The sequence below is a fragment of the Vicugna pacos genome, chromosome 23, assembly GCF_048564905.1.
Source record: "Vicugna pacos chromosome 23, VicPac4, whole genome shotgun sequence".
In the NCBI taxonomy this organism is placed as follows: domain Eukaryota; kingdom Metazoa; phylum Chordata; class Mammalia; order Artiodactyla; family Camelidae; genus Vicugna; species Vicugna pacos.
This window is the reverse complement of record NC_133009.1, coordinates 22,251,971-22,279,829: the sequence shown is the minus strand read 5'-3', so window position 1 is coordinate 22,279,829 and position 27,859 is coordinate 22,251,971. Positions and strand designations below refer to the sequence as shown.

Here is a 27,859-nt window from a genome sequence, read left to right as displayed (position 1 = left end):
ATGTTTCAAGACATTCACATGTGGTCAACATCCTTTATGAAAATATCTGTAGGTTCAGCCAGACCAGACAATGCAGTCCCTTCCTTCCACCTGTACAGAAAAACGTCAACACGCAGGGGACGCTCCCAGCTGCTTTCACTCTGAGCAGTGTCCCTGTGGCTGGGCCCTAGGTCAGGTGAGGGAGCATGTCCTAGAAAGCTGCAGGTTTGACTTTTCTAAAAGGGAAAACCTTGGCAACTGGCAAGGTATTAGGGCATGTTTTTATGAAATTTGACTCCAAAGAGTGATTTCTGCAGTTATAGTCAATAAAATATACACGTGAAGAGTAGTTCTTTGGAATACTCTCCCTGGCTGCTCTGAGAGAACACAAAGCATGACACTGCTGGCCTGCCTGCAGACTTTTCAAACTTTATTTCCCACTTAAAACTTCATTATAAAACTTGTCAAATAAACACGTCAAAACAAAATTAAAAACAAATTGTAGCTGACATCCAGGAATTGCAGCAATGTGTTGATAACAGCTCTTTTTCCATTACCAAGGAAAGAATGTCCTTCACCTCTCAAGCCTCACTGGTGACTCCTGTTGTGCTGATATATGCAGGCAGTGTTTTTACGCTTTTCTCTTGGCATCAGCAGATTCTCTACTAGAACATTGACCAATCACAACCATGTTTTAAAGACTGGAGGATGCAGAATGCTAGGGCAAACCAACTTCATGATCACATTAACATAAGCTCAGCTATATACACTTCAAATTGCAGTGCAGGATGAACACTGCATATCTAAATGGCTCATATATAAAATGTATAATTAAAGACTTACTTAAACATACACACTATATTTATTAGATTCCTCTATGTTTAAGATACTGAGGACAATTTAACTGAATATAAAAGTTTAGTGAATTTGCTACTGTTCCATTATAGGACAAGTAATAATGAGACTATGTCAACTTAAGTAGAATTTAATGGCTAAAGCTACCTTATGCACATCTATTAAACTAAGATGATTTTAAACTATTCCCTTAAATAATTTTTACATAAACAGATTTCTAAAGATGAACACAACACTCCTTTATAGGGAGTAGTTTTGTAAATATAAAGGATATGCAAAATAACAGTATAAACTGCATGAGCTAACAGTAGCAAAAACACATTTTAATTAAAAAAGTCAAAAACATATAAAAATATTAGCCTGAAATGGCAAATTTTCAAACACCAATCTGTGTAAAAATGTTTAAATAGTGATGATATTCCAAAAATATATATTTTTTCTATTTGCAACAGTTTATAAAGGCAAACAGACACCTGCAATTGAGGTAGCAAAGCCAAATTCACAAACTTTGGATTATGAAAAATATCCTTTCTATGTTTTAATAGCATCTTTCATATAATATTAAATGAATTCTACTTATTTCAAAATGTTTAATTCACATGTATTACTTTACAAAACTTAATTTAAAATACTGCAAATGTTTGTTAAAAAGATACTTAGCCCTGAAAATTATTTCACATTCAAAATACTATACAGAAAAATCTGAAGTCACCATATATTACAGAAGGGCTATTTACATATTCAAACGCAGTTCTCAAAGCTGAGGTTAAGCAAACCACTACTAATGGTCTTCATTAAACAGTGTCCACTAACAATCCTCCCTCTTCACAATTGACCAGAGGACCTTCACATCACGTAACTAGCAAATGTAAGTGTTTTCATGTTAGAAAATGAATGACAAAATGAATCAAAAATTGAAAAGTCATCAAAAACCTTATAAAATCGATAGTATTCATTGCATTTATAAGACTTTCCTGTTTTCAGATTTTTAAGGATTGAAAATTTCCTATTGGGATGCAAATTCTGACATCTTTATATTTTCCTTATGTTAATTATTATGATTTAATAAAAATTAAAATGGCTACATTAAAAGACTACTATTTGGCTCTATATAGTCCTTCCTCAAAAAGAAAAACATAAAGGTCCTGTCAGTGCAATGAAAGGTTCGTTTTGGATTTTTCCTTTTTTGTAAATGGAAGGCAGAATTGCAGAAGCAATCAGACAGTGCACTCGACCAGAATCAGTAAATATACGGGAAGATACGGTAAGGGACGCGCCGACAGTACTTCTCCCAGGCCACGCCGTACTTCTTCTTGCACTGCTGTTCATCCCGTGCCTCTCGGTGCACCAGCAACATGGTGAAATAAATCACGTAGAAATAAGGCAGAATGTGACTAAAACCTGTGGGTAACAACAGTAAATAGTATTGGGTATTTTTATTTTCGCTACACAGTATTGTTTCCTGCTTTTCCCCAAATCCTCTAAAAACAGATTATACCATTACTTCATTTTCTCCAATAATGAGGAAAACACCTAAACCGGGTCATAAAATGCCACTGGTATGTAGCAGAAGGTAGGATTTGAATTAAAAGCTGTTCAGAGAAAAGTGATTCATCCATTCTCACAATCCTTCACAGTCAGGACATCTGTCCCTGTCTTTAGAGCAAATCTCCCCGTGTGCTCCCCTCCAGTCCTTTGGGCAGCAGGACTGTCATCCAGCACCGCCAGGGCAGGGCAGGCACAAAACACAAACGAAACAGAATGTGTCTTGTCTTCTTAAGAACCAAAGTTCTTCAGAATCTGTATACACTTAGCCATGAATAAAAACTTGATTTCCACATATTCTGCTTAGAAAAAACCTACAAGGCACAATTTAAAACTTAAAATTCCACTTGCAGATGTTTTAGAGTAAAGCTTCAGGCTCTGAATCCCTAATTCCCTTCAGAAGCTGGAGGAATGAGGTGCCAGCACCCAGATGGGGAACGGGCAACCCCAACCTCTACCAGGTGACACCCAGACCCGATGAGGACACAATACTCTGTAGGTGGCTGGAGAAGGAGCCGAATCAGTTCTCTTAAATGCTTACCACACGGGAGGGACCAGGCCAGGGCCATGATGAGATCACCCAAGTAATTGGGGTGGCGAACAAAGCCCCACCATCCAGAAACAAGAAGATTTTTTCCCGTTGAAGTATGAATGGTTTTTAAATCTATACAAAAATGAGAATACACTTTTAATGATCTCTAGACAAACAAAATCTTTATGTAGTGTAAATAATATAAATATAAACCAATACTTACGTGCAAGCTTTGGATCAGTGGGATTTTTCCGGAATGCATTTTTCTGGGAATTTGCACATCGGAAGATTACATATCCACAAACTGCAATTTTTTTAAAAAATTTCATTTGTTAACAATTTAGATGTAATCTATATTTAAAAGCACATGAGAACTGACAACCAAGAATACTCAGCAAGGCTCTCGTTCAGATTTGATGGAGAAATCAAAAGCTTCACAGATAAAAGCTAAAAGATTTCAGCACCACCAAACCAGCTTTACAACAAATGTTACAGGACCTTCTCTAGTCATCAAACCATAAGAAAAGAACAAAAATGAGAAAGGGGGGAAAAAAAGACCTACAAAAAGACTGCTTTGGCTGTTTGGGGTCTTTTGTGGTTCCTTATAAATTTTGGAATTGTTTGTTCTAGTTCTGAGAGGAATGTCGTGAGTATTCTGATGAGGGTTGCACTGGATCTGCGGGTTACTTTGGGTAGAATGGCCATTTTGGTAGTGTTGATTCTTCCAATCCAAGAGCAAAAGAAATCTTTCTATTTCTTTGTGTCATTTCGGTTTTTGGTGTATAGGTAACATCCTTGGTTAAGTTTAATTCTGGGTATTTTGATGTTTTTGATGTAATGGAAATGTTTATGCCAGTTACAAAATTCTGGTTTTTGCAGTGAAGAAAAAAGTGAAGGGCCGCAAATGGCAAAATATCCTTCTTTCTTACGGGTGAGTTGTGTTCCATTACATATATATATGCTGCATCTCCCATTATCTATTCAACTATTGATGTGCACTTAGGATGCTTCCATATCTTGACAATTGTAAATAATGTTGCTGTTAATAGCAGGGTGTGTGTATCTTTTTGAATTAATTCTTATTCTGTGATTGGCTTTTTATTCCTTTGACAACTATGTAAGTTTAAAAGCTAAAGCTCTAAATATTCTTAGAAACAATGAAGAGTACATATATGTAAATTTAAAAATATATGGGCAGTTAAAAAAAATGAGCTATCAAGGCATGAAAGACATGGAAGAAACTTAAAAGACAGATTACTAAATGAAAGAAGCTAGTCTGAGAAGGCTACAAGCTATATGATTCCAACCAAATGACATTCTGGAAAAGGTACAGCTAGAGAAACAATAAAAAGATCACGGTTTCCAGGGGTTTGGGGAGAAGGAGGGAGGGAGGGATGAAAAGATGGAGCACAAGGGATTTTTCGGGCAACGAAATTATTCTGTATGATACTATAGTAGTGGCTACATGTCATTATACATTTGTCAAAACCCATGGAATGTACATCATCAAGAGTGAACCCTAATGTAAACTATGGACTTTGGTTGATAATGATGTGCCCATGTTGGTTCATCGATTATACCAAATATGCCACACTGATGAGGGATATTGCAGGTAGGGGAGTATATACATGTGGGTGGGGAGGGCTATGTGTGAACTCTCTATTTTCTGCTCAATTCAGTGTACCCTGAAACTGCTCTTAAAAAGTAGTCTATTAATAAAAAATTAATTTTTAAAGAAGAATGGAAAAATTTTCATTTTTTAAAAGCATATGTAATTTCACTTAGAAGATAGTTCCTGATAAATTTGTGGTATAATTTATACAATGGAATACTACTTGGCCATAAAAAAGAATAAAATAATGCCATTTGCAGCAACATGGATGGACCTGGAGATCATCATTCTAAGTGAAGCCAGGAAGAGAAAGAAAATACCATATGATATCTCTTATATGTGGAATCTAAAAAAAAAAAAAAAAAAAAGAACTTATTTACAAAACAGAAGCAGTCTCACAGACATAGAAAGCAAACTTATGGTTACCAGGGTGGGAAGGGATAAATTGGGAGTTCAAGATTTGCAGATACTAACTACTATATATAAAATAGATAAACAAGTTCATACTTTATAGCATAGGGAACTATATTCAATATCTTGTAGTAACTTATAATGAAAAAAGAATATGAAAACAAATATATGCATGTACATGGATGACTGAACTATTATGCTATACACCAGAAACTGACACAGCATTGTAAACTGACTATACTTCAGTTTTAAAAAAAAGTTATTTCTGTGCTCTGAGGAAATTTCTAAAGTACCGAATAGTTTGATTTCTTAAAAACAGTTCAAAACCTCTCAATCTCAGGACGTCAAAAGAAGGTGCGATCCTGATGTCTCATTATCACACTGCTTTCATTATCCACCTGGGGAATACCCTGAAGGCAAAACTAACAGGTACAGTTACATCCATGAATAAAATCTGATGTAGCCCATGTTACAATCAAATCCGTACTGGAATTCAGTATAATCAATCACCTTTCAGTTAGGGTACCTACCGGCCATAACGTGAACACTTTATTAATCAAACTGTAGCTCAAAGTAAGTCCCAGAACAACTTGCACATAAATACATGCCGAATCTCACTGCAAGCCTACAAACTGATAGCTTCACTTCAAATGTCAAAATTATAGGCCCTGACCCATCACTGACTATTAACTGTTATATTGTCAGCCCCCAATAAAGTAGTAAGAAATAACATTTTTAGCTCAACTGTAAAATATACATATCCTGTCTTGAATAACACACAGGCATGTGTTGGCCAACAATGAAACTAAATCTCAATTATAAATAATGGCTTGAATTTCTTCTACCATAGATACTAATTAGTGTAGCAAAACTAGCAATATTTGAAGTGCAGTGCTAATTTTCCCTGCCCTCCCTCTAGAGGATGTGCTTAATGAGCAGTGTAACAGAAGAAAAGCCATCCTGAGGCTAATCCACAACCGCCCAGCCAAATGCACTCTTCACTCCTCCCCTGACTCCACCCTAGCCCAGGTGTTCCCTCTGTCTGACTTGACCCTGTCTCCCCATCCCAGTTTTACCCACTACGATTCAGATCAAACACTTCATCCTCCAATAAGTTCACACTAAGACAAGTTCTCTCTACCTTAAACTCCCAGCATATCTGGTCTGTAAATCCCTCTCACAGACTCTTCACACACCTCATACCAGTGTCTGAGTGTCTTATTTCTCCAGGTAGAGTGTAAGCTCTATGAAGGCAAGAGCAATCTTCTTACTAAGATGCTACCAGAAAAAGCAGGCACTCAACAGAATAAATAAGAATCATTACTAAAACAGTAAAATTTTAAATCAACTTATTAATTTAAATTAAATTTAATAAATTTTAAAACTAAATGGCTTGTTTAAAATTATGTTTAAAGAACTACTAAAGAATCCATAGAAAGAAACATCCATTCTCTTTGCAAGATACAAGGATCTTTTTATTACTCAACTCATCCATCACAGATTACTTCAAACTTGAGCTAATCATGGGCATTTAAAAGGTCATGCTATAAATCTGGAGATAACAGGGCACAACAGACTCAGGACATAATATTTAATACACAGAGCCTGAAATTAATACTCACGTTTCAGAGCAATGATTAGAGAAGCCACTGGCCAAGACAGTTCATTTGGATGATGGACCAAATAAAAGGCTTGCAAGCTATAGCCGAATGGAACCCACACTAAATCTCCAAAAGCCAGCATGAACCCAAATCCATCATGGATAATATCCATGGTTGTCAATAATGCTTCCTATAAGGGTATAGAGAGGAGAAAAAAATTTTTTTAAGTTGGGGGAGAAAAGCTTCTATGTTTAAAGTATTGAAATAAAGTACAAGTTTACAGTCAAATTTATAAAGGGCTAAGGGAAGGCACACCAACCAAAACCATTTAAAGGTGGGAGTGGGGCCCTGGTTCCTCGATGTGCGCATCACACTAAGTCATTCTGCTTCATCTCCTGTCGCTCTGCCCTCTCGCTCCACGGTCCTGAAACTACAGGCCCCCTCTGCCCGGAACACCCTTCTCCCACTTCAGCTGAAGCCTGCCCTGTGCTGCCTTCCCCGACCCTCTCCGTACACGAGGCACTTCTCAGGCGCCCCACCCGTGGGAGCCCAGAGCAGTCGTGTGACCGCACTGTAACTAAGTGGCTCCACTGGAAGAGAAGGTAGAAGACAGGGAACGTGTTTCCACCTGTCGCCCCTCCGCTGAGCACACATGCACCAACCTAATTTCTGGTCACGATCTGGCTTTTCATGTCACTTTTCTATGTTACTTGGCAACATGGGAAACGGCCTGCTTTACCACTCAGGGTAAATTAGGAAGTGAACGCATTCTCTTGTGGATCTGGTCAGCATGAGCCAGCAGCCAGGTCCCCTTGGACCCAGATACCTGCAGGCCCAACTCCAGAAAGCAGAGACCACCAAGGTCAAAACTCAGGAGGTCTACCCAAAGGACATCTCTAACCTGCCTCTGACTCCACTCCACACCAGCCACTAGAAAAATTAGCAAGTATAAGCTCTGCTGAAGTATCAGTGTTCTAGGTAAAGAAAAAGAGTGATGTCTCCAAAGAGCATTTTTTTCCAGAAAGAAAGCAAAAAGACGATGGAACAGAAGAATGGATGTCATAACCTCTGGGCCCTATGGCTCACACTCTGGTCCAGAGTGCCTATGCGTACACACATGGGCTCTGAGACCTGCAAGCTGACTTCCTGGGCCAAAACGGGATAAAGGTGATAAAAAGACAGCAGCAGATAAAAAAAAGCAGACCAGTGATAACAACAAGGGCACAAAGTGGGCAGGGAGTGAAGGGACAGGATACAAAGAGCTGGTGCCAGGCAGAGGCAGGACCCTTGGTTCCTGGGACCTCAAGGGATTTGCAGCTCAGCTGGCAGAGCTCAGAGGAAGGGCCATTCATATTTAAATTAGTATTCTCGGTTTAAGGTGTGGCACATTAACACACAGAGGAATTTCTATCATCTAGCCTAATAAGAAAATTATTATCTATGAATTGCCCAGAAATGTGCCAGATACTAAAGAAAACCATAAAATCAAGTCTGTTCTTCAAGAAGCTTCCTATAGCCTGGCCGAGATGCTGATAACATGTTAAAAAAAAACAAAACAATCCACTCTAATCCACTATCTCTGGTGAAAAACTGCCTTAAGAGTTTTACCTTAAGATATATTTTCAATGAAAAGAAGTCAATGTTTGTCTAAACCTCTAGAAAATAGGAATTTCTAAGTCACTTAAAAAGTGACTACCACTATATGACAGAAAGCTAGACGGGAGAATCACTAATTATGGCCAAGCCATCAGATAGGAGGTTAAAAAAAAAATCTGAGGTGATAAAGCAACAGAGAAGTATCATCTGACTTATCAAATGCAACCTACCACCTTCTTTGGAGCTATTTATTACATACTAGCAAAAAGACCGACAACTGGTAAGACTAAGTGCACTTACAAGAGGTGGGTTTTTGTTTATAAATTTCAAAGGCAGATTTAATTCTGAGCAGTCAGAATTGTCGGAGGACTCTTCTCAGACGCTCTCACCATCTCTAGAGCTTCCAGGGCTCAGCCCAGGTTTGTGTTAGGTGGTAAGAGCTCAACAAGAATCTGAGTGTGGCTACTTGTACTTGAGGTCTGCCCACCTCCACGAGGTCCTAATCTTCTCCCCAAGAAAAGGAAGATTATCGACCTATCAGTGTCAAGTTCTCAAGGTCGTTATGACTAAATATGACCAAATACTAGTTTTCTAAAAATGCCTTAAAGGAGATGGACCTTCTCTCAAAATGTCAGTAGACTGCCATGAAAACTTGTTTAGGAACATAACGTAGGGCTGCCAATTTTGTTTTTAAAAACTGAAAGAAAACTCAACTCGGAGTTTGGAGGAGATGATTACAAAGATAACAGTAAATATGATTAACAAAACAGTTGTAAAATAGGCCCAAGGAAGAAACTATTTTCAAGAGGAATATATTTAGTTGAGAGAGATTAGCAAACATTTACTAGTCTTCAGGTAGCAGAAAACACTGATGATGTATCAACATATGAGAAACACCATGTGTTAGGAATTTAGTTTTATTTAGATGGTTGCCTCAGTGTATTATGATTTGTGATTGTATATCCATCTTATTAGAGCTATTCCTTGTATTCTGAAACACCAACAATAAAACATCTCCCCTATCATTTAAGAACTAGTTGCCCCTTGACAAGCCAAAAAAACACTATCCTAATTTGATAATCTGCCCATCCATTTTCATCTGATTGAATAATTAAGAAATTGTTTTATTTATATGTATCGGTCACACTCACAAAGCCAAGATCCACAGACCTTAAATATACATGGACATATCACCAAATTCCTAGATGCCTAGCATCTGTCAGCGCTCACTGTGTGTCAGTTCAATGAGTCACATGGCCTGACATCTCCTTTAATCCATCACAAGCCTTGGAGGCAGGTTACATTCTCCTCATTTTTTGTGTAAGAAGCCGAGGCTCCAAGAAGTCAGGTCACTCACTCACCCACACTTAATGTTGTCTGACTCCAAGGCTCTTAAAATTAATTACCTCATTCCAGAGAGCGTCCACCACGTAAAAGAGCTGGAAACTGTTGACCAAAATCATTGCTAAGGATGGAACAGCACGACCCTGTACCTTCATCTCAGCCAAAAGCATCACCAGGTTAATGACCACCTGAAATAAAAGGGGCAAAAATAGTTTCTACGGACAGAGAGAGTAACTTCCTAGCTGAGAAGGCCACAGGTGCCACCTTAGCGAGCAGCCACCATCAGTGATAAGACATACCAACCTCATGAATCCCTTGATATAACACACTGAGGCCACTTATTTCCACAGAGCTCTTGCCAGAGATGCATAACTCACTCCAATCATGAGAAAACACTGGACTAACCCAAACTGAGGGACCCTCTCACAAAGTAACTGACCAGTACCCTTCAAAAGTGTCAGGGTCATGAAAGACAAGGAAAGACTAAGCCACTACTGTAGACTAGAGGGGACTAAGGCCAAATAAGAAGAAAATGTGCCATGGGACTCTGAGGAGGATCCTGGAGCAGGGAAACTCCAAAGGTGGAAAACTGGTGAAACTCAAATTAGGTCTGTGGATTTAATTAATAATACCATAACAATGTTAATTTGCTGGGGTTTTTTTTAATTGTTGTTAATAATTATGCTATGGTTCTGCCAGACGTTAACACTGGGGAAAGTGGTATGAAGGAACTCTATTTTTACGACTCTCATACAAGTCTAAAATTAGGTCAAAATACATTTTTTTCTTAATAAATTCATCTACATTATTATTTTCCTACATGAACATAAACTGATACAATCAAAATAAAACAAACCCTTTTAATGTCTAATAACCTGTAACAGGGCATCTTAACCCTCTGGACTGTATATACAGAAAGAAAATATTTTAAGTAGACAGATTTACGGAAAGCTGTAATTATTCCTAAAAACATACCACCCGCAGCTTACTTTAAAACTGTCTACAATTCTTTCTAAATGAAAGACTAATTTGTACTACTGAACTGAAATTTTTAAAAGGTTTTAAAAAGGCATACCCATCCGATCAGTCCGGGGCGCAGTTCACAAAAGTATTTGAGATCAAAAGTACCAATCCGAGGATTTAACTCACGGCCAATGAAGAAATCATAGATGGCATTTCCTAAGAAGGGAAAAGTTCTTATCCAGACGGTATTCCAAACCCAATTATGAGGCTTTACAATTGCACTGTTGTCTACTATCCAGGGCACAATTCAGTCACCTCCAGGAGCCGGGCCAACAGCCAGCGAGGGAAGGCATGGTGGTGAGAGCCAAGAGGGACCACAAGGATGCAGGGACAGGGGAAGCTGATCCTATCTGGAAACATCCATGCTGCTACAAGCATGGGGCCCTTTAAGGCCAGAGTCCTGGGTTTTAAGGGAATTGGAGCTTTTTTTTAAAATGTAGACTCACAATTTTTAAAATATGCAACTTAATTTTTTTTAGCGCTTAAATACTTTAGGTTAGAATCAACCAATTTCTAATTTCTGTTATTTGTTTTTTTTTAAAAGATGTTTACTATTCAGAACAAAAAACAGTATTTGTCATTATTGTTATGCTATTCATGTTACTAAAATGCTGTAAGTTCTTAAAACATCTTATTGTCAGCAAGTGACTAAAATAGGAAGAAATGAATAGGAAAGTATGAGGGGAAAAAAAATCAAATAAATTTTCTTCCTTTTATCTTTAAATTTTTTCTTCATCTCCCCCCCCCCACTTCTCTTGATCTCCCATAAACTAAAGCTAAAAGAGCCTAGAAATGGCTGCTAGGGGACCAGGGGCCATGCTCCTGGGACACGTGTGTGGGCCCCGTGCTCTAATACCGCTCACCAGAGCTGGCCGGCGACAGGTCATCCTGGGGTGCTTTCAAAGCCCTGGCGTAGAGATAAACACTCAGGACCACAGAAAAAACAGTGGCTGCCAGGGCAAACTGAAGGAAGTGACTGTACACATAACAAAGCTCTACGTCCCAGAAGACAGATGCTCCAATGAGTGCAGATGTCAGGATAAAAGCATAGAATCCTTAAAAAAAGGGGGGGGAGGGGGAAAAATTAATGTTAACCCAGTGTTCATGAGAGTTATACCATTATAAAACAATGCAAGGTTATTTCATTATTCGGGCTAAATACACACAGATACGTGAACAAGCAGGACTGCTGAGGTTAGCAGCCCTCACTGTAGATGTCATTCTCTCTCACACAATTTTTCAAATATTTTAACATACTTAAGTTATTCGTTTTCATTGTGAACAGTCGTCTGTTTTTAATTTAAGAGAAAGCTGAAAAGAAGTGCACAGAAAGTCACTACTGAAGAGCTGAAAAGAACCTCAAAATTCGCATAATCCAAACCCTCAGGCCCAAAGTCAAATGGCTAATTATGGACAGAGCTGGGCCAAACACATGTTAAAGTCTTTAGGGCAATCTTGGTGGTTATAAATCGTAAATTTTTTTACCTGAAATAACTTATCACTACGGGTTTCAAATGATCCTGGTCATACTCTGCCTCCCAAACACAGATCTCAAGACCCTGCCCTTAAAGAAGAGGTCACAGCACAAATGCCCCCCACGGCCAGGCAGGCAGCTGGGGGGATGTCAGGGAGGGACTGTGGGGCCAGAGACATTCATTCCAAAGTAAAAAGCACCCACGAGGACCCACAAGAGGAACTCCTGTTCTGAGCCAGCCCTGCTACACCTAACAGACAGGGGCTGAGTGGACTGTTGGCTTTTTTTTTGACTCAAGAAATAGTCTTGCTTTCAGGCACTGAGTACCTCCAGAATCTGTTCTCTGAGTAAGTCGTCCAGTTTTATGTGGATAAAAACAGTCAAACACAGAAAAGAGGTAGATGTTACTTACAAAAGAATTCTAAAATCAAAGCTTTTGTAAAGTAAAATGGTTATCTCTAATTTATTATTTAAATCCACATTTTCCACATATCAGATTTACTCCAAAGAGTAACTTTCAACTTTTTCAACTTTTTAACTTCTTAAAATATTCATTTAACTCTCATGAAATTTATGAATATGAAAGAAAAGGACTGGTAGAGAAAGCAGTGTCTTGCTCTCTGGCCTACGTGGATGAAATTATTCAAAACGTCTTAGGGCTCTCCTTAGTTTACGATGGCACGATCCCGTAATGAGAAATCTCTTAACAGCAGGACCAGAGTAACCAGATGAGGAAATTTTAAGAAGGATCAGACTAGCCCAGCCACTGCCTGCTCCTCCAGCAGCTCCAAGTCCAGGAACTACTGGCCTCAGTCTCAGAGGGAGCCTCACTCACCCTCAAAGGGAAGCGAAAACAGAAAAGAAAAGCACTTAGAACAGAAGTAAATGGGTACCTAGAGAGAAGCCCACAGAACATGAGTATCATGGACCTGATGGCGAAAACCCCATCTCTCCCCAGACTCGGCCTCACTGGGGTCGCAAGGCACACAAGACAGGGTGTGTCAGAGATTCTAAAGCTGGTTCCAGCGGCAAGGAATCTGGTAAAAGTAAACAGAATATCTGACAGTTGCAGCAAATAAGTGTTAAGCAGGGGTCAGGGACTGAGCTAGCTTCAAGTTTCACACACTTGGCACAAAAAGCAGAGGCATCAAAAATACCTTTGGCTTCCCCTTTAGAGCCCAGTAGAGTGATTTCAGATACAGTGGATGCTAGGTTAAGTCACTGAAAAAGTACCCAAAGTTAGAAAGGTGAGAATTGATAGGATATCAAAAAGGCCAAAGATTAAAATTTATAATGTAATTCCCAAGAAAATGAAAACAGTCTACTCAACCCAGTTAAAATGGAAAAACCTTTTAAGGATAACTACACTATATACATATTTCTTAACAGCAAGTTAACTGTACTTTATCAAAGTTGGCAAAGTTGAACTGATCTCTTACTCAGCACACACTCTACCATCGGAGGTCCCAGATCAAGAGGGACAATGTCTGCCCACTTCCGGAGATGCTCAGGGCTCCTATCCACAGCGCCTCCTACAGGCCAGCCACTTCCCTAGCATCAAGGGGACACAGGCACGTCCCAGCCCACAAGCTGCCTTCTAGTGAGGAGACCCCAAAGGTCAGACAAGTACACTGATGTCAGGAAGGCCTGTCGTAGAGGAAAATAAAGCAGCATAAAGGAAAGGAAGGGACTTGAGCACTTCTCTGAGCAGAGATGTGACAAGGATGAAGCCGCGGCCATCTGACATTTGGGGGGGAAGTTTTCTAGGCAAAAGCACTGAGAATACAGCCTAGAGACAGCCCTGAGGCCAGTGGCTGGAGCAAATGAGCAAGGGCTCCCGAGGGCAGGAGTGGCCAGGAAGCCCACGTCAGTGCAGGACTTCCTGGGCCGTGGGAATGACTCAGGATGATAAAATACATAGACAAAATTGCTTCAGTGAGTGATAAATGCCACTAAGAAAATAGAACCGGAGAGCGAGAAAGTGAGGGGCTACGTTACTTTACATGGCACAATTTTTACATATTGGCTGCAGGTGTGAGCAGTTTCTCTGTGTGCCCTTCGGACTACGGAGAGATAATTTACCATTTACTGCTCTGGTGTAATCGGCTTTGACAGTTTAAAGAGTACAATACCCAAAAGTCTGAGCTATCAAGTTACTGATTTGAGTCTTTAAAGAAAAAAAAAAATCACCATTTAATCTGTACTTGAGTCTTCTTCCATCAGTGAGAGGTGTTCCTTCTACAACCTTAAAAGAAAAGGGTTCTTTTTAATTTTAAAGTTTAAAAAGCACACTTTACCATGATATATATGTCTTGTAATATCACTTACATTTCAACATGCCCAAGAAGGATCATCTTTTAGTAGGAAAATTTAGTAACAAGTTTCAGAAATCTTCATGGCATACCCTCTGATGAAGGAATTCCACCTTCAGGAATTTATCCCAAATGTAAGTCTTGTGGATGACTTCTCAGTGTACTGAGACTATGGCAATAGCCACCCTCTCCCAACCATCCACGTCTCACCACAAGACTAAATGTGCTTTCAAAAACTTGTATTATCTAGTCAATCCCTAGCTCAAAGCTCTTCAGTGACTCCCCAGTGCTTACAGAACAGAATACAACTCCACTATCTTACATTTGTGCTGTCCTTTCAGTGGGGTTCAACCCCACTTACCCAATCTGCTATGGCCCATGTGCTTCTGATGACATGTATTCATACACTCCCTTGCTCTGCTATTTATACATACACGTTCACCTAGGTATTCAATATTTCACATGATTCTTTTATCTCCAATAAGAGACAGAGGGCACTTCCTGGATCAGACCATTTCTTCTCTTCATTGGATCACCGACAGCATACCCGTACAAAAGGTACTCAAGAAACACATGACTTGAATGGGACAAGTTAAAATAGAAAAGTCCATTTGCCCAATGCAGCTACATTTTATTCCCCAAAATAACTATTCAGAAGTGTGGCAATTCATTATAAACTGTAAAATACTAACATGGTATCATTTGTCTTGAGCTAAACTACTTTACCCTTTCATTAGCTATGAAAGGGAACCTAGGGAAAATGTAGTATTTGTTTACAGATTAGCAAAACCGCACATGCTAATTTCAAATGATCCCTATCTAGTAAAGTTATCTAACAACTACTGTGTTGGGTTTTAGTCTGTGAGGAAAAAAAAAAAGATATATATAGGGGGAAGGTAATAGTTCAGTGGTAGAGAGCACGCTTAGCAAGCATGAGGTCCGGAGTCCAATCCCCAGTACCTCTACTTTAAAAAATACATATGTATATTTTAACCATCAAAACTGCTTTTCTCAATAAATATTGTCTAGTTTGAACTAGCTTTACCTAAGTTTATCTGAATTTGTGATTTTTACTCTAGAGCCTTCTCATAAAAACACCTGAAGGTTCACATTACTCAAAATTCTCTCTAGAGACAATAATGTCATGGTGAGGTGCCAAAGTATTGAAAGTCTGCAGCTCTGTCCTCCTGTCATTTGCCACATTTGCTGCTCCTAGTAAAACTGATCCTTTGGTTTACAGCTGGCAAACTTGCAAAGCCCTAAGAATAAGATCTTTAGATGAATTATTTATTGATTAGGGAATCTTGTGTTCCAAATAAACTATTTTACTAAAAGAAGAAAAATGAGGACAAATTTTGAAGACACTGCCTGAATTTTAAAAGAACATTAAATGTTCCTGACAACAAATTTCTGAAAGAAATGAAAACTGGAAACTCACCATATTAAAATAAAAAAAGTTAAAAGATATGGACTGAGCTCAGTTAAAAGATATGGACTGAGCTCAGATAATTTAAAATTCTACATCTGAAATGACATATACTAAGAAGGAATTTTTCCCCCCAATAACCTCTATCATTAGTCACGATATTTTGCAGAATAGCGTATTCTTTTCTATTTGGTTTGAAAAGGCACACAAGAACCCTCAATCAGATTCTTAAAGTTCTGCTTAGTAAGCAAGTGTTACAGATATAAGAGTAAAGGCTTAACAAACTGCAACTAAGTTAAGTTTGGGCAGTTATGACCAAGGACAGCTTTTAACCTTAAAACTACTATAAATGTCTATGTAAACACGGGAGCGAGGGGAAGAAAGTCTCATAAAATTATACATACCAACAAAACCTTACCTTCCCAACTGGCAGTAAGTAGAACAGAGCCTGAAGGAAAAACCAGAGGAGGTAGACCCCAAACACTCTGGTTTCCCATAACTCATACAAAGCTGGCAGAGGCGGCGGGAAATTCAGAAGGCTGGGCTCTCTCTGTTTACACAACAACAGCAGCAGGAAGAGGAAGGCAGGCAGGCCAAGCATGATGAGAAAAACACCTGCAAACCATCAGTGAACATTCAAGGCTCTAATTTCAATCCAGGTTGTTCTGTTTTATTTTTTTCTAGAATCACTTGGGTTTCTAAGGTCAGAACTCAAGTCTGGCGAGCTGCTTGAAACTAGTTCCTAATGTATCATCAGAAAGTCCTAACCAATCTCTACCTGTCACATCCTGTGGGAAAGCAACCACAGGCATCAAAGTAGTAAAACCGCAGATGTCCAGCACTGAACAGCTAAATCCCACCTTGGAAACCAAGCTCTGAAATGTTTAAAATGTAACCACTTACGGGAACAAACATGCTGAAACTCCAGCAAACTGAAGACTGGAACATCTATAAATTATTGGCCTAATCTTTAAAAAGACAGAAACTTTATATCCCTAAGTTTCTAACACTTAAAATAATATCACATTCATGTAATACGTGTGCAGACTTTTAAGTGATGCTGGACACCATCTTTAACAGATCAGCTAGCCAAGAGTTATAACTTACAGAATACAAAGTAGTTAAGCCATGCAGGATTTTGAACCAGCTGAACAAGAAGCACTTTTTTTTTTTTCTACTAGCTCTTAAAATCTCACCAGCTCCACCCACTTAATAACTCCAAGCCTCTGAATGCTTTAGATCTTTGACCCTCATAAGCAGCCCATCTAACAGGTTGGGGAGACACCGTGACCTCCCTGGACACATGCAGCTTATTTCCACTGCTACTGCCAAGCCTGGGCTGTCACCTCCAGTCTAATTATTAACAGATTTTCCAGTCACTTATCCTTCACCAGCCTTCCCACCTACAACTTTCACACTAACCTTCCTTTTGTCACTTCTTTGCTCAAAATCTATTGACAGATTGCTAGAAGTCTTCAATGCAGCCACAATGGCACCCTTATCCTCAAAAATGCTCCACTCAGGCCTTCGCACCTGCTGTTCCTTCTAACTAAAAACTCTTCCCCAGGCTCCCCCCTGGCTCATTAGCTAGCCTGCTTCAGATTTCTTCAGAGAAAGCCTTTCCTGTTCACTTTATAGCAACCACTGCTCACCTACCCTGTCTGCCCTCCCTTAGCCGGTTCTGATGCCTACCAGGTACTCCTCCAAACTCTAACTTCTTCGGCTGTGGGCCTGCCGCTTCAAAGGTCCTCAACGATGTAGGTCCTTTTGTAACAATCCTGTCTTCCTTAGAATCCAGTTCTTTTAATTTGATCTCTTCTCTTCTTGGACGAAGGCTGTACTGTGTAGATAGATAACTACTTTCTTGTGACAATGGGAATTTTTCCTATTTAAAAAGTAAAAAGTATTAAATATCTGTAGTCAATAAATATCATGAGTGCTACCACATTAAGTAATCCAGCATCTCAATACAGTCATATACTAATAAGAATACATTTGGTAAATTATATTCAGTCTTAATTGAAGGACAGAATTTTAGAAAAGATAGTAAGAAAAATTATGGTTTCCAAAGTCTTCTTTAGAGAAAGTGACTTTAACAAAGAAAACAATTACCTGAGATGAGAAAGACACCATTTGGGCCCGTGTGTTCGCTTGCGCCGGTGCGTCCGCTTGCGCCGGTGCGTCCGCTTGCGCCCTCGCGTCCCCTTGCGCCCGCGCGTCCCTGCGCGGTATGTCATTCCGCTCTCTCTGCTCAGGCTCCCCATTGTATCTGCTGATGCTGTTTCCAAATGGCTTCTAAATTGAAAAATATGAAACAGTTTAACCATAAGAATGGTAACTTAATAAAAATGAACATGATGGTAAAAATTTACTATTTGAAACCATGCAATAAAACAAACTCAAGAGTTTCACAGCCTTAATGCTGAAGAATTTCAGCCTACTTTTATTAAAAATGAAATGGAATAAAATTAACTAGAATTTTCCAATATTCAAAATCTTTCCCAATCTTGGATCTTTAAACAAAAGTAGACCAAATCTTATCATTTCACTGTTCAATAACAAATGCTCCAAAAATATTCTCTATGAGAGGCAGATAAAGTTAAAATTGATAAATTAGTTCATTAATTGATTTAAAAAAGAGGAAAAGACATTCACTGCCCCAAAATAGCTAATAATGAGAAATTAAGAAATAATGGGTAGAATATAAAACTAAAAAAAAAAAAAAAGTGGGTATTTATGGAGTATTACTAGCAGTAACCTACAAACTGCCTATTTTCTGAGTTTCATCTATCTGCCTCATTTTTGTTTAACCTTGAATTTTATCTCCCTTAGTCTCTTTTCTTGAATGCTCATTCTCTTCAAGCAGTGGAGGGAGGGAATTTCTTATCGACTGTACAGAGGAAGTAATTTAGCTTACAGAACAATATCTAGGCAATGCATGGCTGAAATCTGTAACTTTGCTCCTTTAAAGTCACTGACAAATTACAACACTAATAAACCGATAGGAGGAAAACAAATTTAAAAAGGCAAGTACCCTCTGGGAAGCCAAGTGGCAAAAGATAGCATTAATGTAGTGTCAAATTCTAGTTCAAATCAAGGTCTAACGGAGCTGTGATTAGCATTCAACATATACTTAAGTTTACCAAAGTGCCAGTGAGCTACTTAGCAGCAGTCTCACCTAAAACCTGCATTCTGTTTTCTTAATGTCCAATATATAATCCATAGCAACCACAAATGCAATCCTGTAACATAGCCAGTCAGCTGACCCTAAACTGTACTGACTGCTAATTGACAGGATACTCGCACAGTGAGGCAAAGTATCACAAAGACCACAATTAGGAGTCAAAAAGAACAAGCATAATGTGATGTCAGAGCTACATGTAGCCTAAGGCATCACCCCATCCTCAACTCAGCAATGGGTCCACGGTGAGCCCAGGGCTCGAATGGTGAGGAGCAAAGCCAGTCTGTGGTTCTTGGGTCACTAGGACTATAAGGAGGTTACACTGCAAAAACACAGTGGTCACTAAAAGCTAAAAGTCAAATGCGACAGAAAGCATACAGCATCTATTCCTTAACCTGAGTCACCTGACTAGTAAAGACAGCCACTAACAGAATGTTCAGACTCACCAGTGATTATTAGTTAAAACGGTGAGTTGAAAATCTCTGATAATCAGATTGGCCCAAAGAAGAAAAAATTATTATTATACTCAGAATGAGAAAATGGTCATTCATACTCTCCTCAAACTGCTATAAGCTTCCTTGAAGCAATAATGTACTAAAAGCCTCAAATCTGCTCTATCCATCTGACCTAGCAGCTCCACTTTTAAGAATTTATCCTAAGGATGTTGTGTCAGAATATTTGTTTATAAAAATGAAAACTTAGAAAGAAAAAAAGCTAAACATCTTTCAGTAAGGAAATTAACAATTACATTACCTCTGTATGATTTATGATATATCTGAACAATACCGTACAACAAAAGTGAGGTTGAAAATGTAACACAGCAGGTTATTCCCATTATTTTAAAATTTAAAAATCTGACTCAAAACGCTATGTGCATAATCCAATTTATTAAAAATTGGTGTGCATTTTATCCAGAAGAGGTTATGTTAAGTGAATTCAAAAATTACCTTTATTCCTTTTATTTATAATTTCTATTCGGTCTACTGTCTAAAATATTCATTGTGCAAGGTGCTACAGGCCCTGCACTCCCTGATATTTCCAAACTTGAACCTTGAAAGTAATTCTATTAAAAGTCTCATCTTTGAATATAGAAAAAGTGATCAAGTATGATAGTAAGAAAGCAAGAATATGGTTTTTTTTGATTTTTTTTTTAATGGGGGTACTGAGGATTGAACCCGGGACCCTGGGCATGCTAAGCACACCCTCGACCACTGAGCTACACCCACCCCCCAAGAATGTTTTTATGACAGTTATGTCTCGTTATTTAACACGTGAACATTTATACACTATAAAAACGTACTCAGTTCAATCTATAATCTACATCTATTTCAAATTTAAACATTGTTTTTTTTTAACCACAATATTAAACAGCACTCTTACAACTTAAAAATACTCTTTTTCGTGGTATTTAAAAGCACTAAACCTTCTATTCTTCCAAACGTTCATTTTTTTAAGTAATCTTCCAGAGTCATTCCCTTTGGTTTGACATTTCACTGACATTTTAACTTGCAAATAACTTGAGAGCATACACACACAAAGGGGAAGACATGTTCTGGGTGGACTAAACACTGTAAAAGGGCGGAGATCGCCCAAGACACGCACCAGTACCAGCGGAGTCAGTTTAACTTCCAGTATTTCCTTCCTTGCTTCCTTAATGTCAACCTGGTGCGAAGCAGAGGCGGATCGGCGGGAACCTTTAAGGAGCCGGCCAGGGGACCTCGAGCGAGACCTTGAACGGCTCCCTCGGCGTCTGGAGGGAGAACTGGAAGTTGAGCCACTTTTCCTTTGCCTGAAGGAGGTTAAAGGCTGGAGGGGGAGGAGAAGGCAGAGCTTCACCAAAAGCCGTAATGCACACAGCAGACAGACCTGCACTACAGGAGGGCAGCAGAGGCAGTGATTGGCACCGCTGACTCTAAAACCATCCCGGGATCGCAGGGGACCTGAGCATCCATCAGAGGAGACCAGTGACAAATACGCCATTAGTGACCCATCTCTCCTAAGACCAATGCAGCCTTTCCACTCCTCATTCTTCTTTGAAGGTATTGTCATGAAGTGAATGTCCTAAACCAATTAGCTGTACATTTTCCCAATAACATACACAAGAAGAGTTACAATTAACATTGATTAAAACTGAGGTGATGGGACAAAAGAAATCAGCACACAAACAATAACAAGAAAAGTAGTCCCACAGTTTCACTCTGAGCAAAAACACAGTCAGATCTTGAGAACAAGTACAAGTCTGGATTACTTAGGAGTTTTCACTCTGCCCTCACCTACTCCCAGTGTTTCCAGAGATCCAGACCTGAGGAAGGCAAACCACCCCCAGGCCAAATCCTTCCCACCACGTTGGTGTGGCCCAGGAGCTAAGAATAGCTTTGCAGTTTTCAAATGATTGCAAACAAAATCAAAAGAAAAATGAAACTTGGTGGCATGTGAGAATTATCTGAAATTCAGATTCCAGTGTCCATGAATAAACTCTTTTTGGAACACCACCACGCCCGTCCTTCCAGAGTGCCCAGAGCTGCTCTCACACTGCACGAACTATATGGCCAGTAAGCCTAAGCTATTTCTAGTCTGTCCCTTTATTCAAAAACGTTGCGACCCCTGGTCTAGAGCACTCAAACTGTGGTCCACAGGCTGTGGGCTCAAGAACTATTTGTTCCTGATCTGCAACAAGGAATGAAATTGAGAAGAGGTGGGTAGAAATTTTCATAGCATTTGGACAAACTAATTTTATGTCTGTTAAATCTGACATTAAAAAGTTAGGGCTTTTATTTTCTGTTTTTGTAATCTGTCTAGTAACTCACTTTTATGGTATTTTACATAAGTACTTATACACCACAGATAAGATCTTTTCAAGCTCAGGTCCTCAGCAGACAGGTTGAGAAGCCCCAAACTCAAATCTCCTGATTAAATCATGGGTGTTCGGGATGAAGCCCAAACCCCTCCAGTTCTAGTTCCTGCTCAGCCCTCCCCTGGCCCTCACCCACACACCCTTTTGGGACTTGGCCGTCTATGTCCCCGACCTTAAGCCTTCGGCATGATGCTCACTGTGGAAGCCCCCCAACCCTCACCCATCACCCGAGTTTTTCCCCTCTGTCCTTATCACTCAGCTCTGAAAGCCTTTCTCAAAACCCTGTGCCCTTCCCTAACCTTGACGTGCTCCAGGACCACCCGCGACAAATGATCACAGAATGACAGAGTGTATTAGACCAGGGGGAGGATGGATGTAAGTGTCCGACTTCTCCAGCAGACTAGGATAGAAGCTTCTTAGGAACAGGGAACCATGCCTCACTCAGACATTCACAGAGCCAAACACAGGACCTGACCCAAAGCAGGAGCGTGACCCTGTGCCTCCAAAGAGAGCCAGACCTGACTGTTCTACACTTAAAAACCACACCTACAGTGATTTCCCAATTATTATAAACATATTCCGTAAACCAAAGAGCACTTACCTTAATATCACTCTCTTTCAGTTCCAGTTCAGTTCCATCTTTGTATTTTACAGTATAAAGCTGGGACCTGCTGTCGTAGCTCAGAATTTCTACTTCATAATAAAGGGAACTCCCAGGCCAGCGACCTCTTACCACTTCACCATCGGCAAATTTCCTACTTGGCATTTTTGAAAATCAGTCTGAATAGTTTAAAAAAAAAATGGGATCAGTGCATACACACTTACATTTGTCTTTTTTCATGGACTGAACACTAAAATACAACTTTCCAAAATTTTTAACTGGTCAAGACTTTAGGGACAGAAAAACCTCTAGAGGAGAAGCTATACAACTTCTGTTTCAAAGGTGAGAAAACTGAGGCTTAAGGATGTTCACTGTTTTGTCTAAGGGCATAAAAACAGAGTCAGGACAAAGAGGTGGTTCTTTCTGCTACACGGAACCTCACTGGGAATCACTGTATACAGCCACTGTAGTGCAGGTAAGTGGCGCTAAGGATTAATTATGACAAAACATGAAGTCTGCACTCAGCAAAATGCTACCCACTGACAGCGGCTATACTTCTTTAATTAACAAGGCACAATCTCATAAAGGACACACATTTTCTGATTTATAAATGTATATAGACAGTAGTCCTCCCCTCATTTGAGGGGGACATGTTCCAAGGCCCCCAGGCATTCCTCAGTGGTTGCCTGAAATCCTGTGATACAACACAGAACCCTATATATATACTCTGTTTTTTCCTATACATACATAACAATGCTAAAGTTTAACTTATAAATTAGGTGCCATAAGAGGTTACCAATAACTAAAAATAGAACAAATATAAAACAATTGTAACACTATGCTATAATAAGAGCTTTGTGAATGTGGTCAGTCTCTCTCTCAAAATACCTTATTGCACAAATTTAATGCCTTTTCCATCTTAACTAAGCACTTAATCACACACTAAAACTTTCGCAGTGTGAGATGCAACAGCAAAGCCAGCACAGGTTTCTTTTTCTTTCATCACAATTTCATGGATAGAATACTTGCTCTTACTGTAAATCTTAGCATCCTCAGCATATGATTTTTTTCCCTTTCCTTATTAAGTTGAGAATTTTCACCTTTTCACTTAAAGGAAGCACTTTATGGCCTCTGTTTGGCATATCTGAATTGCCAGCATCACTACTCTCGTGCCTTGGGGCCATTATTAAGTAAAATAAGGGTCACTCGAACACACGCACTGCGATACCTTGACAGCCCATCTGATAACCAGGACGGCTACTAAGAGACTAAATGGGCTGGACACGCTGGACAGAGGGATGATTCACATCCCAGGCTGGACGGGGAGGGTCAGCACAAGGGTTCTTCATGCTACCCAGAATGGTGCAGAATTTAACACTCATAAATTTATTTCTGGAATCTTCCATTTAATATTACTGAACCACAGGTGACCACAGGTAAGTAAAACCTCGGAAAGCCAAACAGTGGATAAGGGGGGAGGACTGTAGTCTTATAAAGGCTTCAAAAATATATCTAATTTGTAATAAATTACCTTTATGAAAAAAACAATAAACTATGAAACAGACCAGGAAAATAAAGGATGTATAACTAACATTACTATAACCTACCAAAAGGGAGAAAAATAATTCTAAGTCTATAGTGAATAGCGAATTTGAGGTTTTCACAAAGCTTTCAAGTCTTACAGCTAAAGTCCCAAGTGCACACCAAGTAACTCAGCCAACTACAGCCCTGGGCCAGCACCCCAGCCCTTTTCTCTCAAGCCTACAGCAGACGTCGACCCCCAGTTAGAACATTCCTTTCCACTGAACCAAAACAGGGCCCATGAGGGTTTGTATAAACAACACTCTAAGAAGCCACAAGCAAACTGCAGGAATTGCCACTTACATGAGGCCTGTTTGCCACCTTTTTCCAAACACTAACTGATTGCTGGGTGCTCCCCCAAGCAGATTCACGTTCCCAGAGGACAAAACAGAATGTCTCTAACACCAGTGAAATTAGCAGGGCTGAGTCTAAGAAGCAGACAGCAGGACAGAAAAATCTCTCCTTAAATCACCTTCATCCCACCAACTAAGCAATTTCCAAAATATCATCTGGGCATATAAATATACATTCCTCCCCCAGCCTCTGCCAAGAGCTGATTACACAACAATAATAACATTGAAGAATTTTTGAAGACGCTCCAGGGTTAAGAAAGGAGAAAGTTAAATCACCCCTCCTGAGAAAAAGTCTTTCCCAAGCACATTTCTTCACTGCTAATCACCTGAGAAAAAGCTTAACAAGCTTCACTTGTTTAGACAGATAGTCACTAGGTCAGTAGATGAAAGAAATCCCAAAGGCTTATCTGGTGATTAGAGAATGTCAGTCAATTTACACATTAGTGAAGAGACTGCTTCTTTCCAGACCTACCTGAGATAGCATCACTAGGGTAATGAAAGGGTTTGGGCTTGGAGTGTGGGGAGAGGAGCCCAGGAGCTCTAGGGATAAGGTCACATCTGGCTGAGGAGTCACAGTGAGGGGAACTTAGGAAGCAGGGGACAGTGGACACCCTGAGACCCAGAGAAGGGGCACAAAAAAGGAAGGTGACAACAGCAAGTTTTGCCTATTTCAACACTGAGCTAGCTCCGGGCCTCCAAACACAGAAAGAGGAAGGAAATGTGCCCTCCTCTCTTCTCTTGTGCCCCCTCCTCCTCCTCGGACCCCCTAAAACCAAACCACTGTTATTAATACCAGTTCTCTGACATTGGTCAACCAGGGTTGGAAGAAGACAGTTACATCTTTCTCCACAAAGGTGCCTTTCAAGTTTCAAATCACTCTTTATAAACTTTTGAAGCACAGTCCCTCAGGACGTAGGGACCACCTGGGTTTTTTAAAAGGTCCTTGAGCAGAGTCTGTACCTTTTAGAAAATGTATTTCTTGGCATCTTTCTGTTGTACCTATGACACACCACAGACATAGCCTCTGTGCACAGGTCAATGCCATCGAGGTCATTCCATTATCAATTAAATATCTGAGGTTAAACAAATTAAGATATCTGGTAGTCAGATCTCTAAACTTAATTTAAAAAAAAATTAAGAATTGGGACTCGACAGTGCTCTTTCATGTGGTGGTTGAAAAAGAAAAAGGAACAAGCCAGGAAACCACTATCTTACACACAGACGTTCCCAAAGATGAAACCACCATCGTATGTGCACCCCCCCACTTCCCACAAGAGCCACACACAACTGTCACACAGCACCTCACATCCTAATCCTGCCGGAGTATATCAGCCAGGTGGGACAGAAAAGCCCCAGGACATTTGTGCATGTCATCATGCACTCACCTAATGGAGTCAAAACACATTAGGCTAGGCCTCCCTAGGAAGGGATGTTTCAGCCAAGAATGTTTGCAAAGAAAAATTTTGTTTACTGAACACAATGTCTTCATTGCCTATTAGCAGTGGAAACATGGGGACCCTCAGACTTTTCTCTACAAGCCACAGGCTTGCTAACTCCAGTGTCAATTGGCACTGGAATCCTCACACATTTCAGCTCCAATATGTTACTGTTTATCAACACAACAGAATGTGCTATTCTGTGCTGATCACAGTGTTACAAGGGCCTTTGGTCATCTTTCCTTCACTTTTCCAAATCAGTCTAAATGTGACAGATAAAGGGAAGCTCAGATGAAGTGTAACACACACCTGCGCCCAAGGCTGGCCTTCCAGGCAAAATGCAAACAGGACCCCTTGGCCTGCCTCCTGTCTCTGCCACAGGATGCAGAAGAAATCCCACCTTCCTGGCTGTAGAGGCAGGATGACCTGACTTTTTCTCTAAGTAGTGTAAAGAACTGAAGGTAGTAACAATTTCCCTCCTACTCACTCTTTTCTCTCCTCCCTAGCGAGTTCTCAGAAACTAAACTTAAACTAGACTTGCAACCCAATCTAAATTAGCTCCCCCTACCATCCTTTCCTCCACAGCAGGTGCTACAAAATGTAATTAATTACAGATTTGCACATGTTTGTTTGCAAGGTCCCTAAAGGCTGGGACCAGGAGTGTGGGTCTAGCTGGGCTCTGGCCGCGCGCATAACCCTCATACAGCAGGCGAGCAAGCACACTCACTCCAGGCTGGTGAACCCTTGGGTCGCCCACGCGCTGTCCAATGTAGCTACTGGATCGTTCTGTGAGTATCCACAGCATGACTCCCGACCAGACTGTACAATCGTTTGGTGAACTGCCCGTCAACAGGCCCTCTGCAGTCAAGCGCTTACTAAATGTCCCTTACAAATGTCAGAAGGTGTCATTATGAAGTAATTTTTTAAGCCTTAAAAAGGTGGGAAAAAAAACCAGGATCGAGCTTTAGCAGGAGCACGCAAACCTGCCTAACTATCCGTTCTTTGTGCAGAAACACGGGGCGAAGGAATGCAACACAGGCAGCCAGCACTGGAGAGTCGCCAAACCGAGATGGCCACGATCCTAAAAGGCCGGTGACAACCAGCGCAAATTAAAGTCAGCCTTGCAACCCCACTTCCCCGTCTGCCAGGCTGCCGCGCCTTTTCTGCCTCCCCACGAGCAGCGCCCGCCAAGGCACCCGCTAATCTGTCAAAAAGGCGCTCGGAGAGGGCGGGTGCTGCAGGGCGGGGACAAAGGGGCCGGGGAGGGTCTCCCACCCATAAACCCTCCCAGTCAACACCATTTTACTCCGACGCGGCGCGTCCAAAATGGAGGGAAATGTCCGCAGTTTAAGACCACAGCTCCATTTCCGCAGCTAGCCGGGCCGGGCGCAGGTCGAGCCTCGCCAGCAGCGGCCAGGACCGACCCGGATGAGGGGAAAGCGAGGCCTCGGGGCCAGGCCCGGTACCCCCGAGCCCACCCGCCGCGCCCGCCTCGCGGGCCTCCCCCCTCGGTCCCTCGAGCGCCGCGGGGAGCGGGGCGGGGGTCGGGGGTCGGGGCGCTCACCTGCTCCAGGCTCTGGCGGGAACACAAACGGCTCCGAGAGAAACGCGGAGCAGCAACCCGGCGGCGGTTCCGCGCGCGCGACACTAGCCCTCCGCGCTCTCGCTCTCGCGCCCGGCGGCCCCGAAGCCCGGGCGCGCGCGCGCCTCCCCGGCCCCACCCCCCTCGCCTCGCCCCCACCCCACCCCGCGGAGCCTCCCCAGGGCTCCCATTGGCCTCTCGGCCTTTTGAATCATGCCCGGCGCTGTCGATAGGTCGTGTGCCGTGGCGCGTCCGCCCTGCCCCGCCCCACCGCGCGTCCCGGCCAGTGATGGGGGGAGAGGACCCGAGATGGTCCGCAGCTGGTGCGGCCCAAAGGCCGTGTTAGTCCTGGTCTTATCTGAGCTGCCCAGACGCTCTTGCAGCCGCGGACCGTGCGCGATCCCCGCCCTTTCCCTCCCGGCACACGCCAGTTACCTGGCGATGCACAGCAGGGAAATTGGTGTGCGAGGTGGCTTGGCGAAAGAGATAATAAAAAGCTATAGAAAATAAATTCGCATAGTGATAACTGAAAATCAACTGACCGAGGCCGAAAATACTTCT

General features: G+C 41.1%; 1 protein-coding gene across 7 annotated transcripts; it reads right to left on the bottom strand.

Moving 5' to 3' along the window:
* Positions 1–387: 387 nt before the first annotated feature.
* Positions 388–27,428, bottom strand: LBR (lamin B receptor). Of its 7 annotated transcripts, none has more exons than XM_072948666.1 (15): positions 27,015–27,166; positions 26,444–26,645; positions 22,347–22,525; positions 20,494–20,697; positions 17,823–18,005; positions 17,367–17,595; positions 16,129–16,325; positions 14,163–14,217; positions 11,362–11,553; positions 10,551–10,654; positions 9,538–9,663; positions 6,557–6,725; positions 3,135–3,215; positions 2,921–3,043; positions 388–2,235 (listed from the first exon to the last, which is right to left on the bottom strand). In XM_072948666.1, the coding sequence occupies exons 3-15, from the start codon at positions 22,509–22,511 to the stop codon at positions 2,075–2,077; spliced, it is 1,989 nt and encodes a 662-aa protein (XP_072804767.1). In that variant the 5' UTR covers positions 22,512–22,525; positions 26,444–26,645; positions 27,015–27,166; the 3' UTR covers positions 388–2,074. The 7 variants fall into 7 exon arrangements, with proteins under 7 accessions (XP_072804767.1, XP_072804768.1, XP_072804765.1 ...); XM_072948667.1 differs by having other exon boundaries at positions 27,023–27,166; XM_072948664.1 differs by lacking the exons at positions 26,444–26,645; positions 27,015–27,166 and adding an exon at positions 27,281–27,428.
* Positions 27,429–27,859: the final 431 nt, after the last annotated feature.

What these genes read in the sequence shown, in the direction of transcription:
- LBR (XM_072948664.1), bottom strand. Translation starts at nt 22,511, where the DNA reads ATGCCAAGTAGGAAATTTGCCGATGGTGAAGTGGTAAGAGGTCGCTGG. An exon ending in AACTGACTCCGCTGGTACTG is followed by an intron (nt 18,006 to 20,493) that starts GTGCGTGTCTTG and finishes TTTTCAATTTAG; the next exon opens with AAGCCATTTGGAAACAGCAT. An exon ending in ACTTACTGCCAGTTGGGAAG is followed by an intron (nt 14,218 to 16,128) that starts GTAAGGTTTTGT and finishes TTTTCTTTTAAG; the next exon opens with GTTGTAGAAGGAACACCTCT.